This window comes from Lytechinus variegatus, chromosome 11 (genome assembly GCF_018143015.1).
Source record: "Lytechinus variegatus isolate NC3 chromosome 11, Lvar_3.0, whole genome shotgun sequence".
NCBI lineage: Eukaryota > Metazoa > Echinodermata > Echinoidea > Temnopleuroida > Toxopneustidae > Lytechinus > Lytechinus variegatus.
The window spans coordinates 11,144,497-11,164,675 of NC_054750.1; the positions used below are offsets into that span (position 1 = coordinate 11,144,497).

General features: G+C 36.5%; 1 protein-coding gene across 2 annotated transcripts in view; it reads left to right on the forward strand.

Moving 5' to 3' along the window:
• LOC121424001 (transcription activator BRG1-like) overlaps window positions 1–20,179 on the forward strand; it is a 44,633-nt gene that overhangs the window by 13,955 nt on the left and 10,499 nt on the right. For both annotated transcript variants that reach the window (XM_041619561.1, XM_041619562.1), the window contains 17 exons: window positions 878–1,099; window positions 1,701–2,082; window positions 2,711–3,011; window positions 3,991–4,164; window positions 4,713–4,874; window positions 5,789–5,821; window positions 8,341–8,529; window positions 9,547–9,647; window positions 10,484–10,625; window positions 11,712–11,875; window positions 12,963–13,140; window positions 14,062–14,190; window positions 14,871–14,984; window positions 15,869–15,982; window positions 18,173–18,280; window positions 18,991–19,077; window positions 19,545–19,734. In XM_041619561.1, the coding sequence (XP_041475495.1) occupies window positions 878–1,099; window positions 1,701–2,082; window positions 2,711–3,011; window positions 3,991–4,164; window positions 4,713–4,874; window positions 5,789–5,821; window positions 8,341–8,529; window positions 9,547–9,647; window positions 10,484–10,625; window positions 11,712–11,875; window positions 12,963–13,140; window positions 14,062–14,190; window positions 14,871–14,984; window positions 15,869–15,982; window positions 18,173–18,280; window positions 18,991–19,077; window positions 19,545–19,734 (2,790 nt within the window). The remainder of the gene's footprint in view (window positions 1–877; window positions 1,100–1,700; window positions 2,083–2,710; window positions 3,012–3,990; window positions 4,165–4,712; window positions 4,875–5,788; window positions 5,822–8,340; window positions 8,530–9,546; window positions 9,648–10,483; window positions 10,626–11,711; window positions 11,876–12,962; window positions 13,141–14,061; window positions 14,191–14,870; window positions 14,985–15,868; window positions 15,983–18,172; window positions 18,281–18,990; window positions 19,078–19,544; window positions 19,735–20,179) is intronic.

Below are 20,179 nucleotides of genomic sequence, written 5' to 3' on the forward strand. Positions count from 1 at the left end.
ACAATTCTGATCTCTGATTTTTAAGAAAGAAATTTGCAAATCATTAGCTACTCTGCTAAACAAATGATGCCATTTCTTTAAAACTTCATATCTGAACATTTTGCCCAATCCATATACAAGTACATTTGATAAGAGATTTCACAAATCATGGTGAGTTCATGAAAGCCTATACTGTAGTAATACCTAGAATTTGAGTCTTGGAACTCTTGTTGGAATACTTCCCAGGGAATGGAGAAAGTGCATAAATTGTGTGCGGGCATGCCTCGATCTGATGGCTTGGATAATAATAAGTACCTGTTAAGTGCGAAATTTTAGCAATTTTTTTTTTATGAGCAGGAGCGCGATATTTTAAACATATTGACCCAGGCCTAGTTTCACCACAGATTAATTAGGCCCTAATAGCTTCTGTTATGAAATATCTACAATTTATCATACATGTATTGTATTGAATTGATTTGAGCTCCTCAAGGAGAGCGATTCTTAGGAGCTCAATTGAGTTCCTCAAAAAAAAAATAAGGAGAGCGATTTATTGAGCTCCACGAAATTATAAACGTGAAGGACTGCATAAGGAAGCTGCTTTTAATCAGTGGCTTCTCCGACATGGGCATAAGTATATTTTTATGTCACTATGAAAATATATGTTTCATTCAGTATTCTCCCTCTCACAAAGATTTACTGACTTTTGCATGATGGTGACACTCCTATATCATTTTGTCTTCAGCATTCTCCTCATTCAAACCACCTTACTGCTCTCTTCTTCACCCTATGTCTTGCCACATACTCTTCAGTCTTCCACTTCCTGTGATGCCATCCACTTCCAGCTCCCATGACTCTATGTCATCCTCAATCATTCATTATTTGTTATCTGTTTGTGTAGGTTATATGGAGGGCTCTGGTAACATGCCTCCATCAGGCTACCAGCAGCATGGTCCCCAGCGGTCCAGGCCTAGCCCCTTCACACCGGTCCAGCTCCAGCAGCTGAAGGCACAGATCATGGGCTACAAGCTTCTCTCCCGTAACCAACCCATGCCTGACCATCTACGAATGGCCATTCAGGGACGCACGTCAAACATGATGCCTGGCTATCAATCACAAATGAGTAAGATGAAAAAAAATAACAATAATGAATTCATAGTTACTTTTCTATTAGTAGTTGTATTGTTTTCTTTAAATTTAACATTATTTTATTTACTTTTATTTCAGTATTCGTATTGTTTAATTGTTGAATATCTCATTATAATCACATTATAATATCAGATTAATTAACCTCACTATCCAGTAAAAGTTGGTATTCATAGTACCATCCATCACAATAGCATGAATATCTTATTGTAACTCTACAAAAGTGTTTAACTATTCAAGGAGAAACTCATGCACAAAAAATAGGCTAAATTTTACACATAGTGACTAGGATTTATTTTTGTACTTCGTTAAATGCTTCTTGAAACATTTGAATAGGGCCAGTTAAACAATTTTTAACCCAGGTATTTGGATATTTCAGGGTAACATGACTTTATTTTCAAACTCTTGAGATTTTGGATGTTGGAGAAGTTGCACTTACAGTGAATTTGAGAAACGCTTGATGTTTTTACAATTGACAATATTACGATGTAATATGGTGTCTACAACCTTACAAAGTGCACAAACTAATGAACTAATTGGGACATTAGATATAGAATGTTTCTTTATGGATTATGTAGGAGGTCAAGGCCCTATGCCTGGTCCGCAAGGCCAGATGCACATGCCATCTCACAACTGGGGCAATCAGCAACAACCAGGTAACCAACATCGCAAGGGCATGTCAAACATGAGTGACATGCTATCCAGTCCCAGGATGCCTCATCAGATGCAGCAGCAGCAGCAACAACCGCAGCAGTCGCAGCAAGGTTCCTTCCCTGGTGCTCCAGGGTCATTCCCTGGACAGCAGTCCAGTGGGAGCTCCCAAACACAGCAGCCACTCCCTCCTCCCAATTCCAATATCACCACCGTCGGGATGCTCCTGGCCAAGCAGAATCGTCAGGTGCCTGTCAACAAACCCAAGGGGTTGGATCCTGTAGAGATCCTCCAGGAAAGAGAGAATCGGTGAGATTTTACTGGAAGCAGCTGAAAATTTAGAAAATGTGATGTTTAAAAAAAAAGTGCTAAATGTGATAAGAAATCAAGAACAAAATTACACGGAGGCTCAGGGCAATTTTCCCCTGAAATGCTCAAAATATCCCTAAAATATAAGAAAAGAGCATGGGAAAGTCTTCATTTACTGCAATGTTAAAACTTATCCAATTTTGCAGATTTTGGAAATACAGTAGGTTATGAAAAGTAGCCCCTGTGAATAAAATACTAATCTTTTGCCAGTAAAAAATATGTTTACGTATTAAATATACTTTGAGATGAGGTTATCATTTCATTAGTAAAGCTGTGAATGATTTCTTTGTTTTTATTATAATTGCTAGAAGCAGTGCATCCTTTATTCTTGTTCTTAATGTTTTATAGTGAACATTGTGTGAATTTGGCAACTCAGCATATCTGTTTTGACACCAAGCTGTATTGTGGTAATGTTATCAAATTTATCTTTGAATTGGATTATCTTTGCTCTGTTTTCATGGTATCAGATTTTGTTCTAGATATATATTAGAACGTTTGTGTGTATGGCAACAGAATATTGCGGTTCCATGCAAGAATTGAAATGGAACTCTCCGTAAATTTCTTTCAGAGTTGCTGCCCGCATTTCCTACCGTGTCCAAGAGCTGCAAACCCTTCCCGGCAATCTGCCCGAGGATCTCCGTGTGAAGGCCACCATCGAGCTCCGAGCCCTCCGGCTCCTCAACTTCCAGAAGCAGCTTCGCCAGGACGTGGTCGCCTGCATGCGCAAGGACACCACCCTGGAATCTGCCCTGAATATCAAGGCATACAAGCGCTCCAAGAAACAGACCCTGAGAGAGGCCCGAATCACAGAGAGGCTGGAGAGACAACAGAAGATGGAGTTGGAACGCAAGCGCAGACAGAAACATCAGGTTTGTAGGATATAGGAAATTATAGATGACTTCAAATTCAAATGGCTGTTGATAAGACTTGTCTTGAACTTGCGGTATACCGCTCAGTCCAACTGTAATCATATGTTACATAAATTTCAACTTTTAAGTGGTTTAAAAAAATGTAAGGAATCATAACATTAAAAATTCAACGATCCAAACCTCTAGTTTTGAGTGTTGACTTCAAACCAAGCACCATGAGTATACCTAGTACAGGTCAAATTTTCTGTTGCATATTTCATGTATAGTCGGCTATAAGAGAATGCCGATAGGATAGACCTTATGCATTGATGTTTTTTAGCCGCCACCTTAGAGGATAAAGCCTATGCCATGTATGTGTTGATGATCTGCAGCTGGCGCATATCTGACAACTCCACTTACATGTATTCCTATATCCTCGGAGGGAGATTGCTATGAGACTGTGATATCAAATGCATAAGGTCTATTCCTGCAATCAACAATGTAAGAAAACTAGGGTGATCGACTTTTCCATTGCATTTTGAGGCGTAGTCTCAAAATGTAATGTAATCTGTCTTGATGGGTGTTTCATAAAGCTGTAAGTTATGAGCAACTTTACGAACAACTGGTGAGCCTTTAACATTAACATCAATAAGATCTGGTGTGTATCTTTAACCACAAGGGAGGATCACATGTTGTTTGTAAAGTTGCTTTTATAGTTGCGCGTACTTACGAACAGCTTTATGAAACACCCACCCAGCATATTACATCATTGCAACTTGGAATCAACTTCACATTTGCTTTGTCAGCGAGGAGGCTGGCAATAGCAATAGTGTATAGTATTATATCATTATCATGGCTATATTTTCGCTGCCACATGAGCGCTTAGCATTCAAGGAATAAATCCTTTCGGGTACCCATTCACCTCTCTTGGTCAATTGCAGTACAACGAGGATAGATTTCTTGCAGAAGGAAATTAACCATCCTTTCTCTGATTTGACAGGAATATTTGAGCAGTGTGATCCAACACGCCAAGGACTTCCGTGAGTTCCATCGTGGCATACAGTCCAAGATATCTAAATGTAACAAGGCTGTTATGATGTACCATGCCAACACGGAGCGAGAACAGAAGAAGGAGAATGAGCGGATCGAGAAAGAACGTATGCGTCGTCTCATGGTAAGATAATTTTCAAACCCTAAACTTTGCATACAGGTAGATGCATTAATCTCTCCATTTACTTGCAGATGATGGTTGAATTTATTTATTTAATTTATTTATTTATTCATTCATTCATTTATTTTTTTATTTATTTGTTTGTTTATTTATTCATTCATTCAATGGTTATATCAATAAAATACTGAAAATAGCAGCCAAATGGCTGAACTACACTCAGTGTACAACATTTGTTAATCATATTCTGTGATGTTTTCACTACAATGAAATTTAAACATAGGCCTATAGGAGATGGAATTGCCACAAGGACTTACTTGCATGATTTAAAAGAAATAAAACCAATACTTAAAACATCACAGAATATTTTATGTTATTTCTTCTTGATATTATGCTTCCCCTTGGTGTGATACGACAGATTGTTGGTATTTAACATAAATGGCTCTCAATTAGGAAATTTAAATGCAAAAAAAAATACAAGTCTCGGTTTTAACATAAATTATTGCAGCGCTTTATTATCAACCCCCTAATTATTTTTTCTTTCCTGACAACAGGCGGAAGATGAAGAAGGGTACAGGAAGCTTATCGATGAGAAGAAAGACAAGCGTCTTGCCTACCTGCTGACCCAGACTGACCAGTACATCGAGAGCTTGACCCAGCTGGTCAGACAACATCAAGACACCATGAAAAAGATGAAGAAAAAGAAGAAGAAGAAGGTAAATGACCCTTTCCTGTACCATTGCCATTTTGTAGTACTTTAACCCATCCATTCAGACAGTGCAGAATTTCTGTTTCTTTGTTTTATTGTGTTAACACTGTGGTAGGTAATACAAGGTAATTATTCTTGCATGCTCTGATTCGTTATGATTATTTCACTGTTGTTTATTCATAAAAAGATGTGCTTTAAACATACTCTTGATTCTTTCAGCAATAATTTGTTGAAAGTTGTATTTTTGGTATTGCATATAATGATACTTGCCATGACATACTGATTCCTGAGAAATTCATGTGGATAGAACTGATTTTCTCGATTTTAATTGTTGTATGTGGTGGAAGATATTTTCAGGATTTATTACTTATGATGTAGCATCCCTATATTTATGATATCCCTATGTTGTAAATTGTTTATTCATTTACTCATTTATTTCCAAATCCAAGTTTGCATGCTACACTTGCACACTTGTTGATGTTGATTTTAAAATTGTGTTGTGTTTCTCTTGAATGAATCTCATGAATGTGTTGAATATCTGTTCATCTTTTTAAAATTTCTTCTTATGCCAAAATTCAAGATTGCTTTGGGCCAAAAATATTTGTTTAGTATTTGTTCTTGTTCAAATAAATTGTGATGATGGTTAGATATATAGTTTAACAAAAACAGTGAAAAATCTGTCGTTCTTCCATTTTGAAAGAACCCAGTTTATGTGATACATTGATCCTCAATGCTCTAATTAAGTAGAATTTGATACTATATAATTTATTCTCTTGGGTTCCAACTCAAAATTTACATCTAAAAAATTTGCTAATTGAATAAGGCTTTTACATCGAGTTCATTTCATGTTGTGTTGATAGCATTTTGCACACAAACACATCCACACTTGTTTTTCCTCCACCCCTCCCCTTGTTACCATAGGAACCAACTACCAGTGAAGCCCTCAAAGAAGGGGTGAGTTCATACAGACAAACTCAGTCTCATCCTGCTTCCCTCTTGTTCCCTTCCATGCAGATGTATTCAATATTCCCAATTTTAAAGCACTATTATGGAAAAAGCGCAATATAAAAACTAGCTATTATTATTATTATTTAAAGGCCATGAGTTTCTTAATGTGTGAACACTCTGGCTTTTTAGGTATGGTACAAAAAGTCTGTGCAGCATATTTCAGCAGGAATCCCAGTAAAGTTTACCTCACACTACACGATTTTCGTACAAATCTCATTTTGCATTAAATTTTTTTTTTTTTAATTTCAAGAAGTAAAATTATTTGATTTTCAAGTTTGGCATGACATTAGGAATACTAAAATTGGAAATCTGCTTTGCTGGAGGATCGAAATGAATAGATGAATAGATAAAATTTATGGGTTGGAGTATTCATGGAAAATGCCATAACAATGGGATTGCAGCAGATCATGTGGTGTGGGCTTAAAGGTGATATGGATCTTTTCACATTGGCTCTCATGCATTGCCCATTGTTTGTCTATCAGGGGTGTGAGAGTTCAGATTTTTTTTTCAATTTTCAGCTTAATTTCAGGTTATTTTTTTGCTTTCCTCTGTACAAAAAGTATGGGAGCTCTTTCTATTTCAGACTTTTTCAACACTTCAGCTTTTTTTCCGATCTTTTTATTTGTGACCACTCACACCCCTGGTCTATGCTGAAATGGAAGGATTAAGAATGAAAAGTAGCTTGCTGGATTCCTGCATGAATAAAGCAACAAAGAACACTTCGGCCTTTTAATACTACAGTATCTTTTGAGTCTTCTATTTGGATTGGAGTTTGTGTTGATTCATAAGCAAAGTGTACCAACACCAATCAGTTTTCTCAAACCATCGTTTGCAAACTGAATTGATAATAAATTGAATACATCTGTGGATGACCCATGATTATTCAGAACTATAAACTCTGTTTATTCATCATTATCCCCTTCATTTATGCTGTGTGTGTTCATGAACTCTTTTCAATGTATATCATTTTATGATATTGGCCATTGTTTGCTATTATTGATTCTACATGAATCAACCTCTAACCTCATCCATTTTCGTACTTGATATGATTTTTTTTAGTTTCTTAGTTTATATTTAAAGGAAAATGAAACCTTTGGAACAAGATAGCTTGTTCAAAAACAAAAGAAATCAAAGAAACAGATTAACGAAAGTTTGAGAAAAAAATGAATAAATTATAAGAAAGCTATGAGCATTTAAGTTAAGATCATTATTATAATGTAGATCCTCCCATGCGTCATTTATGTGCGATTTCTCATTACTTTTGTATATTTCACTTAAACTGTCTCTTTTATCACATCTATCAATAGATCATGTATTCTTTTTAGAGGAGAGCATGGATAAAAACAGTTTGTATCACCATAAGAAAGAGCGAAAACAGACATTTTGGGGGTATTTCAAAGTCCATCAAAGGGAAAGTTGTTCACATGTGACATCACACATCTTTGTTGCATTGCCAATAGGAGGATCTCCATAGCATTTAGTGATCCTAATATTCAAATACTTTGCACTTTCTCATTATTTGTCCAATTTTTATCAAACTTTCTTTGACTTTTCTGTTTCTGCACAAGCTATCTCGTTCCTCGGGTTTCATTCACCTGTAACTTTTTAAAACATTTGAAATACTCCTTTGACCCTTTCTCAATGATCCCAATTTACCTCTGTTTAATTAATCATTTCTATTTGTCAACTAACAAACCCCATGATGTATTATAAGTGAACTACCTTGTAGAAAAATGATGCATGTAAAAATTAAGGTGATTGATTGGAATATTAATTTCACTACATGGATTTTTCGTCCCTCTGAGAGCAAGTTTGCCCTTGAATCTCTTCATTTATCCTGATCAACAATTTTATGAAATCGGGTCCTGCAGGAGTGGTGAAAGCTTCCCCCTTGAAGTTGAATTAAAGCTAATTAATCTGTATTAACAAATTTTGTAATTATTTTCTGGTTAATTTTCATCATTTTACTATCAATTTCTCTAGTGTGAGATTTTGCCTGCTTTGTTCTTCAGGCTAACTGACTCTCCTTTGCAAATGATTTTCGTTTTCGCTATATGATTGATATGCAACCTTCATTATTTTTAAATGTTGTTCTAACTTACATTGATTCATAATACATGGGTTTCAGCAATAAAAGCTCAAAGATATTGGAATAGACGTGCAAAATATGTCAGTGCAAGTCTGGGGGAGCCTGCAGAAACCAGTAGGCACAAACTCACATTGTACCAACAAAATTTATCATCAGATAATGATGAAAATTAATCTCAATTGGTCTTCACTAAACTTCTGTAAATATTCAATGGAAACCTACATGCTCTCACTCCTAAGCCCTATAAAATAAAATATAAAATTGATCGTAAAATTATGCTTAACTGTAATCCTATGCCAAACCATGTACACAAAGTTATAATCAATCCCAAATATCAATTGTATATCTCTGTGTTACACCCCCGATGCTATGTTAGCTTGTTGATGAGAGCAGTCAGTCAAGTGACATGCCAGTGACTGTGATGAACCAAGAGACGGGTCAAGTGCTGTCGGGTGAGGCTGCACCCAGGGCTAGTCAGCTAGAGGCTTGGCTGGAGATGAATCCTGGCTATGCTGTAGCTCCTAGAGATGAGGGATCTGATGAGGAGGATAGCGGGTCAGAAGAGGTAAGATGGGTGGGACCTAGGGGTGGGGGAATGTGCCCTCTTTAAGCCAAACTGGGGACTGTCCCTTCCCTTTTTATAAGGAGTGTCTCCCTCTTTGAATTTCTCTCTGTCTGGTCAGAATTTGTCAGGAAATCAATGAATGAATTTTTTTGTCATTGTTTCAGTTCATCAGTTTTTCAATGTCCCTGTTTCCAAGAAGGTTTCCTTCTTCAAAGTCATTTCCATTAATGTATTTTAGGTATGAGATTATTCATCTTAATTGCACAACATATTAGTGTGACTCAACCTGAAATTTTACACAATCTTCTGCAATATCTTTACTCTAAGGCACTGAAAATACTTTACTAATCAATTAGAATATGATACAAATATTGAAAAAAATCTGCATTATAAAGCCTCAAAAGGTGTAATCATTCTCTTTTAGTAACGAAAACAATACAAACAGTGTACACTTATTGGCTAAAAGATTTATGCATAAGCGGGAGTTCTCTCTATGTCGATATGAATTATGTCATCACAGGCTTTGACTAGTGGCGATTAATTTAAATAGATCAAATTCTTGAGTGTACTAGACAGTGCTAAAATATAATAATAATGTTTATATAAGGCATGTATGGTGACTTTGAAGTATGTTTGATCATGCAAATGATACACAAATTCAGTCATGAAGTTTGCGATTTTATTTGCAAACTGTAATTTAATTGTGAAGATTGCGATTTTCATTGCAAACTTTGCAATTTCTGTCGTGAAGATTGTGGTTTTCGTTGTAAACTTTGCAATTTTAATTTGCATTGAAAGTCGCATACTTTACGAATAAGTTTGGACCGAAAATCGCGAATTGCATGACTGTAATCGTGTTTTATCGACCGTATCCCCAAACCACCACAGGATGATTATTGCACACGTATCCACCTTATAAGGTGCTTAAGGTATTATGTTACCCAGGCTGAGTTAGGCTACTGAAAAACACTTCCAGCTCAACTTACAAACATTCGATATGATTTTTTTATCTGATAGGAAGAGGAAGAAGGAGAAGAGGAAGAGGAGAAGGAGGTACCAGCTCCAATTGAAACAAAACAACCTGACCTTACAGGCAAATCAGCTAAGGAGATCATACAGTAAGTTCACACACTTTTATCTTTCCAAAAAAAAAGTTTTTACATAAAAAAAAAAGTAATAAACAGTTCAGGGTCCTGTAACACAAATTGCTGATTAATCTTACACTTGATTTTCATGATTGATTGTACATTGTAGTCAATACAATCTGTCGTGAAATTTTTTTTTACGATCATTGCTGAGGTTTGTGTTATGGGCCCCTGATGCACAAAGAAAATGAGGATAATGTAAAGGTGATGTACAGAACTGAACCTGAGAGTAGCATATTTTGTAGTAGTACACTACAAGATTTAATGTTTATTCTTTTTAAAAATACTGATTATAAAAATGATCCTAATGCTGAGTCATTTAATATGATAAATCAAATGCTCGAAGGTCTACGTATGAGAAAAGAACAATAATGAATTAAAGGGCTATGATTCATGTTGTTTTTTCAAAACTCAACTGAATATAATGAATAATAATAATAATACTAATAATAACAACAACAACAATGAGAATGATAATATTAGGCATTTATATAGTGCCAGCTGTATAATCTTTTCCGAGGCGCATTGTTATTATTATCACCCTGGCTTTAGCTTGAGCCGCCTTTCAGCACTCGGTGCATTCGAAGATTAATCCTGTTGGGTACCCATTCACCTCACCTGGGTTGAGTGCAGTACAGTGTAGGTAAATTTATTGCTGAAGGAAAACATGCCATGGCTGGGATTCAAACCCACGTCCCTCTGATTGAAAGACAAGAGTCGTAACCACTAAACCACATTGCCCCCATGCCTGAAAACTAAACGTATTCTGAATTATGTTTTATTGTAACATGAATCATATCGTTTTTCAGGGAATCTTCAGTGAACGATGATGAATACAAGTCTGTAGAGCAAGCTGGTGGTGCAGGCTATTACAACATGGCCCATTCCATCAATGAGATTGTCACCTCACAACCTGATATGCTTGTCAATGGAACACTCAAAGAATACCAGGTTAGTTCATATCATTTTAATACTTGCCTATGTGCTGTTGTATGATCCTATAGTTTTAGGGCTAACGATGAAATCTGTTAACGACAGATAATAAAGTGTTCACAGCATTGAACAAATCTTATGCAGGATTATAAAAATTATGAATAAATGATAATGCAAAACAATTTTCAGGAAAATATATAATTACAGAGTAAAGAGTCACTAAAGATCAGGAAATTTACAGATGATGTGATCCTCATTATTGCCATTTATGATGAATCCTCTTTGATACATGCACAAACTGGTATTAATAATGAAATCAATAATGCCTTGCTCAAGGCATTATGTTTGATAATTGAACCCCCGACTCTCATGTTTCTAGGCAGGCACCTTTGACCATTCGGGTTACCGTAGCTCCACATGTGGTGACACAGCATTTGCTTCTGTGACAGTTGCTCTGGTCTTAATATCTCAGAGGGCTAGGGTTAGAGTTAGGATTGTAATAGAGTTTTTCGTTCAGAATAATGTAAAAATGAGTTTTGGAGGTTAGTTATTATGTTTGGCTAAGCGTGCAGATTTTCCATCGGACCAATTGTCGCCAGAGCAAACGTCATAGAACCACACACTCAACTCAATAAGCCTGTTCACGGTTGTAAACTGCGCACGAGCAGAAAAGGGTCATTTGAGATAAACCATGAAGGTGGCTTTCAAATTCACTGACATAGGCATTAGTGATTTGATGATTATTCATGTATTCCTTTCAAAATATTCATTTTATCACATCCAAGCTGAAGAGTAATAAATAGAGCCTTCATAAACACTGGTATTTCACAGTAGCCTAAACAAAAGTCAAATGTGCCAAAGGCAGTCAATAAAACATATTTCTATACTTTATCCCTGATGTACTATTCTAGTCACCTGGTCTATACAATGCCTATTGTTCTTAGAATTTGAATACTCTACCGGTAAAGCGTACGCAAAATCTACATTTGAAAATGATAGTGCTTATCCTAATGAAAAATCACAAAGGTCATTTGAGAAAAGTTGATCATGAGCTAATCGTGAACTGGCTTATTACATTCTCTTTCATTTTTTGTAACTTATTAGGTGAAGGGTCTTCAGTGGCTGGTGTCTCTCTATAACAACAATCTGAATGGAATCTTAGCTGATGAGATGGGACTGGGTAAAACCATCCAGACCATTGCTCTTATATGCCATCTGATTGAGAGGAAGAAAGTCAATGGACCATTCCTCATCATAGTACCACTCTCGTAAGCTCACATTATTCAATACGTTTAGAGTGGGCAATTCCATACAGTATGTACCAGGCCTGGGGGCCGTTTCACAAAGCGTTCTTAAGTTCAGAGTGATTTTAAGAACGACTGGTGAACCTTCATTGCCTCCTAAATAATCACCAATGAACACTTAATGATGAATATCATTTACCACAAGAAAGGATCACCAGTCGTTCTTAAAGTTGCTCTTAACTTACGAACAGCTTTATGAAACACCCACCTGGGAGTAAAACTCAAACCATCAATCATTCTCAAAACAATGTCAACTGAATGCTACTTTTTACACAAATCCAATGTTTGCCAGATATTGATTACTGATTCATATCTACATGATAAAATTGAACCACCATTTTGAATCGAATTCATATGCATGGATTAGAAGAAGAAAAATCTTGAAATTATTGACCACAGCCGTATTGCCATTCCTTATGATCTATAGCCTTGTATGAAAAGACATGTGGCTTTTGTCGAATCAGATTTTATGCCAGTAAGGTCCATCCTTTAGTCTGCAATTCAATGGCTACAAGAATGAGTTTAGTGGTTTCACGGTACACCATGTATTCTTTGTGAGCATGTGTTGGTCCTGAAAATGACCACCCAAACTCAACTTTTCAACAAGAAGAACCTCAACAGCCTTCCTTCTTCTTTTTCGCCATGGAAGATGGAAGTTACAAATACAAGAATGCTTGTCAATTCCACCTTGCTTCAGAAACAGGATGTACATCTGTCCTGGGCCTCCATAACACAATCATCTTGTGATTAATCGCTGAATGAAATGGCCTATCAGGATCTTTGTTGCATGTGCATTTATCTCAGTAGACTGAATAGGAACCAATCAGAATTGTTCTTTCAAATTGGCGATTAATCGCTAACCTCTGTATTACGTAGAGCTGGTGTATTGACCAACGATGCAAAACAAGTTCTCTAAATAATGATATTTTAACGGTCCTTGCTAATCATATTTGATGATATTATTGCAAGAAGAGTTCCTGGATGGATGATGATAGATCATGTAAACATTGACTTTTTATTTTTATCCCCACTTTACTTCATTTGTGAGCAGGACCCTTTCCAATTGGAACATTGAGTTTGAGAAGTGGGGACCAGCCGTCAACAAGATTGTTTACAAAGGTTCTCCTCAGGTCCGCCGTAGCCTAGCACTCACTCTGAGATCAACCAAGTTCAACGTACTACTCACCACCTATGAGTATGTCATGAAGGATAAGGGATTCCTTTCAAAGGTAACTCATGGAGAAATATGTACTCACTACGTTTTAAAGATTTATTTAAAAAAAAATATTTATTAAAACATTAGATTGCAGCCTGTTACAGTTGAAAAGGCAATTTTTTTTTACAAAACAGAGTAAAAAATGCACATGAAATAAACAATAAAGCAACATTACAAAATAATCAAGAAATTGCAAAAACATATACTCATTTAAATATTTATTATGGTATAATCATGATGATGATGCGAATATGATATTAATTTTGTAAAGCTAGGAAAAGATGTATATATTTTGGAAAAATCATCAACTCCTAATTCTAATAGACTGAGTTGGTTTGAACGGTAATTCGATATGAATTTGTAATGACAAATTTATTCTTAAAACAATTATGGGTAAATAAAAGGAAAGTTGTTGTGACTATTCTATGCAAATTTAGTATCCACAATTATCAGCTAGCTGCCTAGTGTGAGAATAACTGAGGAAAATTGGTATATTCATATGTACATTTACATCTGATGGTAATATTTACTTACCTGTTGTTAGAGGATTCTTTCCAATAATTCTAATCAATTAGGTAATTTTCAAATGGCCTCATTCTCTATTGGATAACATTATTATCAGTTCTGAATTTTTCTAAATACTGAAATATTAGGCCAGGATTATTTCCATTATGGGGGGCACGCTATACTCCAACATAGTTTTAGGAAGCATTATGTTCCACCTGACATTAATTTTTTTATTGAAAGATATTTTATGTACTTGTGTATTTTCTGTATTTGTGTTTCTGTTTCAAAAGAATAAAAATGTGAATGACAAAGGTGTATATCTTCTCTAAGTTTTCCATTTTGCACTTGCTCATTGTATATTACTCTTCCAAATGACAGGATATTCCATTTTTCATTCCACTTCTTCTTTGCATCCATTCTTTCTCAGATCCGATGGAAGCACATGATTGTTGATGAAGGCCATCGTATGAAGAACCATCATTGTAAACTGACTCAGATTCTTAACACTCACTATAGCTCACATCATAGACTCTTACTCACTGGTACTCCTTTGCAGGTTAGATATGCTCATGTCTCATTTAATTTTTCAGTAAAACTATTGATAATAACAGAGGGCTGCCTGTGTTAAAATTAAATAAGAATATAACCTTAAAAACGGACATACTTAAGCTTTCTTAAGAACTGCTTTTGGAGACACAGAATGGGGTCAGTTAGCTGAATATATGCTGACTCAAGCATACAAAGTTGCTTTGCTATTACAGCTATTACTAAGCCTAATATGTTTACCTCGGGAGCCAGTCACAGCTCATAATTTAGCAGCCATTGTCTCTTTCGGTTCTACTATATATTGTTTTGCCCTAGCGTTTTGTTCATTCGTGTGATCTTACTCCAATGAGTGCATATTATCCAAAAGCAAAAGTATGTTTGTTTTTAAGGCTATGGTACCAAACACTTATTTAGTTAAGAATTCTTACTACTTTTAGTTAAAATAGAAAGGTATATTAATTGCAGATATATTCCAGACTTATCTACCAACTTATATTTTAGTTGAGATAGCAATATATTGCTTTTTACAACAGCTTGAAGGGGCATTCCAGATATACTAATACAGTACTTTTTTTCAATCATTGCTGTGTTGTGGCAGAAAAATTATTTTGGCAGAGGTGTTCCTTTTCTTATGGGATGGCATATTTACCTGCATTTAAAATGTTTTCTGAATTCCATTGTTGCCTTCAGAACAAGCTACCAGAGTTATGGGCCCTGATGAACTTCTTGTTGCCGAGTATCTTCAAATCCTGCAGTACCTTTGAGCAATGGTTCAATGCTCCCTTTGCAGCTACTGGAGAAAAGGTAAGATATCCTCATGTCCTTGTTGAGGGGCCCATTTCATGCAGAGTCACATCTATGGTAACCATGGGGGACATAAATACATGATGTCACTCTATGATGATGAGGATGGTGGTGGTGGTGGTGATGATGATGATGATGATGGTGGTGATGAAGGTGGTGATGATGGTGGTGGTGGTGGTGGTGATGATGGTGATGATGGTGGTGATGATGATGGTGATGATGATGGTGGTGATGATGGTGATGATGGTGGTGATGGTGGTGATGATGGTGATGATGATGGTGATGATGGTGGTGATGATGATGGTGGTGATGATGGTGGTGATGGTGGTGGTGGTGGTGATGATGGTGATGGTGGTGGTGATGATGATGGTGGTGATGATGGTGATGATGGTGGTGATGATGGTGGTGATGGTGGTGATGATGGTGATGATGATGGTGATGATGGTGGTGATGATGATGGTGGTGATGATGGTGGTGGTGGTGGTGATGATGATGATGATGGTGGTGATGAAGGTGGTGATGATGGTGGTGGTGGTGGTGATGATGGTGATGATGGTGGTGATGATGATGGTGATGATGATGGTGGTGATGATGGTGATGATGGTGGTGATGGTGGTGATGATGGTGATGATGATGGTGATGATGGTGGTGATGATGATGGTGGTGATGATGGTGGTGATGGTGGTGGTGGTGGTGGTGGTGATGATGGTGATGATGGTGGTGATGATGATGGTGGTGATGATGGTGATGATGGTGGTGATGATGGTGATGATGGTGGTGATGATGGTGGTGATGATGGTGATGATGATGGTGGTGGTGGTGATGATGATGATGATGATAAAAAAAAAATTTCCAACTCATCACTTCACTATTTGATATTCTAGGTTGAGCTGAATGAGGAAGAGACGATCCTGATTATCCGTCGTCTTCACAAGGTTCTGAGACCATTCCTTCTCCGTCGTCTCAAGAAGGAAGTAGAATCGCAACTCCCAGAGAAGGTTAGTGTGGGGCCAATTTTATCTTATCAGAAATATGAAATTATGTTTATCAACCATCTACTTAGTTACTCTTAGTTTATGCAGACTTTGAAGGATTTTGCTTTCATTGTTTGACATAAACCTCATTCATGATGCTGCTGAGAAATGCCTGATTTGATCACACATGGGTCGCTACAATAGTTTTCATCAGTTGGTTTTATGGGCAGGTTTTGGTCAAGATTTATCATTAAATAAAAAGATGAATAAAGAAGCCTATTTTCACTTTTGTATTTATTCAATGAAGATCACATTCAAGTATTGATATTAAAACATATGAGATGTTAGAGAATGGAAATATCTCCAACGGGGGCTTTGAAAATTAAGAATTATTCCTCCTATTCCACTCAACTCTTTTCTTTGTTTCTACACATTATAAAATTTACGGATTGAAAGATGATAACTATAATTATAAATATACCTTTTATATTTGGAAATACCTCTTACTTGAATCTAATTGGTTTCATTCTTTCTCACATGCTCCTCCTTGCTTCAATGTTTGTTTCTTCTATACATGTTTATATCTAAATGTGTTTTTGTGGTATTTGAATCTATGTATTTTTTTACAAATTTTAATGTTATAATTATGTTTGTAAACCATCAACCAGTGATGGGAGAACATTTAACAGGAGCTATTGTCCTCTTGGCTTTCCCTGGCCACCGGTCTATGGGTTGTTCCATTTTCTTGTATTTTGATTTTGTGTTTATAATTATGTTTGTAAACCATCAACCAGTGATGGGAGAACATTGAACAGGAACTAATGTCCTCTTGGCTTTCCCTGGCCACCTGTCTATGGGTTGTTCCATTTTCTTGTATTTTGATTTTGTGTTTATAATTATGTTTGTAAACCATCAACCAGTGATGGGAGAACATTGAACAGGAACTAATGTCCTCTTGGCTTTCCCTGGCCACCGGTCCATGGGTTGTTCCATTTTTTTGTATTTTGATTTTATGTTTATAATTATGTGTGTAAACCATCAACCAGTGATGGGAGAACATTTAACAGGAACTATTGTCCTCTTGGCTTTCCCTGGCCACCGGTCCATGGGTTGTTCCATTTTTTTGTATTTTGATTTTATGTTTATAATTATGTTTGTAAACCATCAACCAGTGATGGGAGAACATTTAACAGGAACTATTGTCCTCTTGGCTTTCCCTGGCCACCGGTCTATGGGTTGTTCCATTTTCTTGTATTTTGATTTTGTGTTTATAATTATGTTTGTAAACCATCAACCAGTGATGGGAGAACATTGAACAGGAACTAATGTCCTCTTGGCTTTCCCTGGCCACCTGTCTATGGGTTGTTCCATTTTCTTGTATTTTGATTTTGTGTTTATAATTATGTTTGTAAACCATCAACCAGTGATGGGAGAACATTGAACAGGAACTAATGTCCTCTTGGCTTTCCCTGGCCACCGGTCCATGGGTTGTTCCATTTTTTTGTATTTTGATTTTATGTTTATAATTATGTGTGTAAACCATCAACCAGTGATGGGAGAACATTTAACAGGAACTATTGTCCTCTTGGCTTTCCCTGGCCACCGGTCCATGGGTTGTTCCATTTTTTTGTATTTTGATTTTATGTTTATAATTATGTTTGTAAACCATCAACCAGTGATGGGAGAACATTTAACAGGAACTATTGTCCTCTTGGCTTTCCCTGGCCACCGGTCCATGGGTTGTTCCATTTTTTTGTATTTTGATTTTATGTTTATAATTATGTGTGTAAACCATCAACCAGTGATGGGAGAACATTTAACAGGAACTATTGTCCTCTTGGCTTTCCCTGGCCACCGGTCCATGGGTTGTTCCATTTTTTTGTATTTTGATTTTATGTTTATAATTATGTGTGTAAACCATCAACCAGTGATGGGAGAACATTTAACAGGAACTATTGTCCTCTTGGCTTTCCCTGGCCACCGGTCCATGGGTTGTTCCATTTTTTTGTATTTTGATTTTATGTTTATAATTATGTGTGTAAACCATCAACCAGTGATGGGAGAACATTTAACAGGAACTACTGTCCTCATGGCTTACCCTGGCCACCAGTCGATGGGTTGTTCATTTTTCTTCTATTCGTATATTCTTGCATTACTATTGCCAGAAATAAAACGAATAAATAAATAAATTGTTGCTTCTCCTTTTATATCCAGGTTGAGTATGTGATCAAATGTGACATGTCAGCTCTACAGCGACTACTGTACAGACACATGCAAACCAAGGGAATCATGCTGACTGATGGCTCCGAGAAAGACAAGAAGGTTGGTTTATTGGATTCACCTTGGTTTATAGTACTTTCTAATAGTCAGTTACGAGCCGTTATTAAGAACTACTATAATAGTGACATTTGATTGGTCGAAAACAACTTTGTCTTTGAAACGAGCATTCGGTTAGAAGTTTAGCTAGGATTCTATGCCTTTTCAGGCTTTATTTGTACAGCACAGAGGGTTTCTTTTGTGTATTGTCATCAGTAAAATTGACTGGCATCACTGGAAGTTCTATGGGACTGTAATGATTAAATTGAAGTGTGTTGTTTGAGCAGCCAAAATCCGTTTGTCATTTATTATTGCATTAGTTATTGATAACAAGTTTTGAAAAACAAGGCCTGGTTATCCACTAGTCTTGATATGAATTAGCAGCTTGATCAGTCACTGAAAATGCAAATTCAGCCCTATTTTGTCAGAGATAGATACTTGATTATGTATGATCAGAGGGGAGGGGTGGGAGGGGTATTTCAGAGTTGAATGTGGTGTATAGTCATGATATGTAACCTCATCGATTGATACACAGAAGTATGCATTCTCTAAGTACGGTCTGACCAATGCGGTAATGTGTTGTATACCACACTCAACTCTCAACTGGGAATTGATTTTTGGTCATGCTTAAATCTTTGTGAAACCCCACCCAGATGATCACTGAGTGTTTGAATTGTTTGATTGAATGTTTGATTTGCTTGTTCTTCTTTATCCAGGGACGTGGTGGTACCAAGGCTCTAACAAACACTATCATGCAGCTCAGGAAAATATGTAATCATCCGTTTATGTTCCAACATATCGAGGTAAGAAATCCATCAATCTCTTCAGATAACTATTAATCTCTTTTTCTTTTTCTGTTAAGAATCCAATTTTATTGTTTATAATGGAACAAGATGACTCCTTTAGGAAGTTATAAAATCAGCTCAGTACTTTCAACAAAGAAAGGAAGAATGAAAAAGAAGATAGTCATTTCAGGAGAGAGGCATAGAGTGTACCCCATATACAAATCTTTTTTTTTTCTTTTAGTATATAATACAGGTTATTGAATTTTGTTCTTGTTTTCTCATGTAAATACCTTGATGCATAATCATCATTATCAGATACACATGTGACAATATAGGTACACATTATTCATTAACTACTCTGGGTAAAATTAAACTTTGCATGAATTTCTTTGCCCAATGTTGAATTATCGGATTAGCATCATATCGCTGCTGTACTAGCTTTGCAATAAGATGGTATTGAAACATTAATATCATCTTTTACTCAGGAATCTTTCTCTGAGCATCTTGGGGTGACCGGTGGAATCATCTCTGGCCCCGACCTGTACAGAGTGGCCGGAAAGTTTGAATTGCTTGACCGTATCTTGCCCAAGCTGAAGGCTACCGGTCATCGTATCTTGCTCTTCTGTCAGATGACCACTCTGATGACCATCTTGGAAGACTTCTTTGTCTACAGAGGTAAGAGAAGAAATGGCTACTCTACTTTTGTGCAATTCCATAAGTAATCTCCCCTTTTGTGTATCCGACTTCCATTTATATCCAGTCTTACTTCACTATGAACCACTCAGGTCATTACAGAAGAAATGGCTGCTCGACTTTTATCCAGTTCCATAAGTAATTACCCAATTGAATTTCCAACTTCTACTTATATCCAGACTTACTTCACTATGAACTGCTCGAGTCATTAGCGAGTTTTTGCAACACTACACAAACGCTTTCTGGAATTTTGAGAATCTATTAAGAATGCCCATCAAATCACATTGAACAGATTAGATGTCATTGTCGAACATTTATGAACAGCAGATCATCCTAAGATTCAAAGCGGAGGAAAAATTGCAGTTTGTCTAGAGTCCACGAGGACACTGCTGTTTTGATTTTCAACAAAGGCCATTTGTGATAAAGG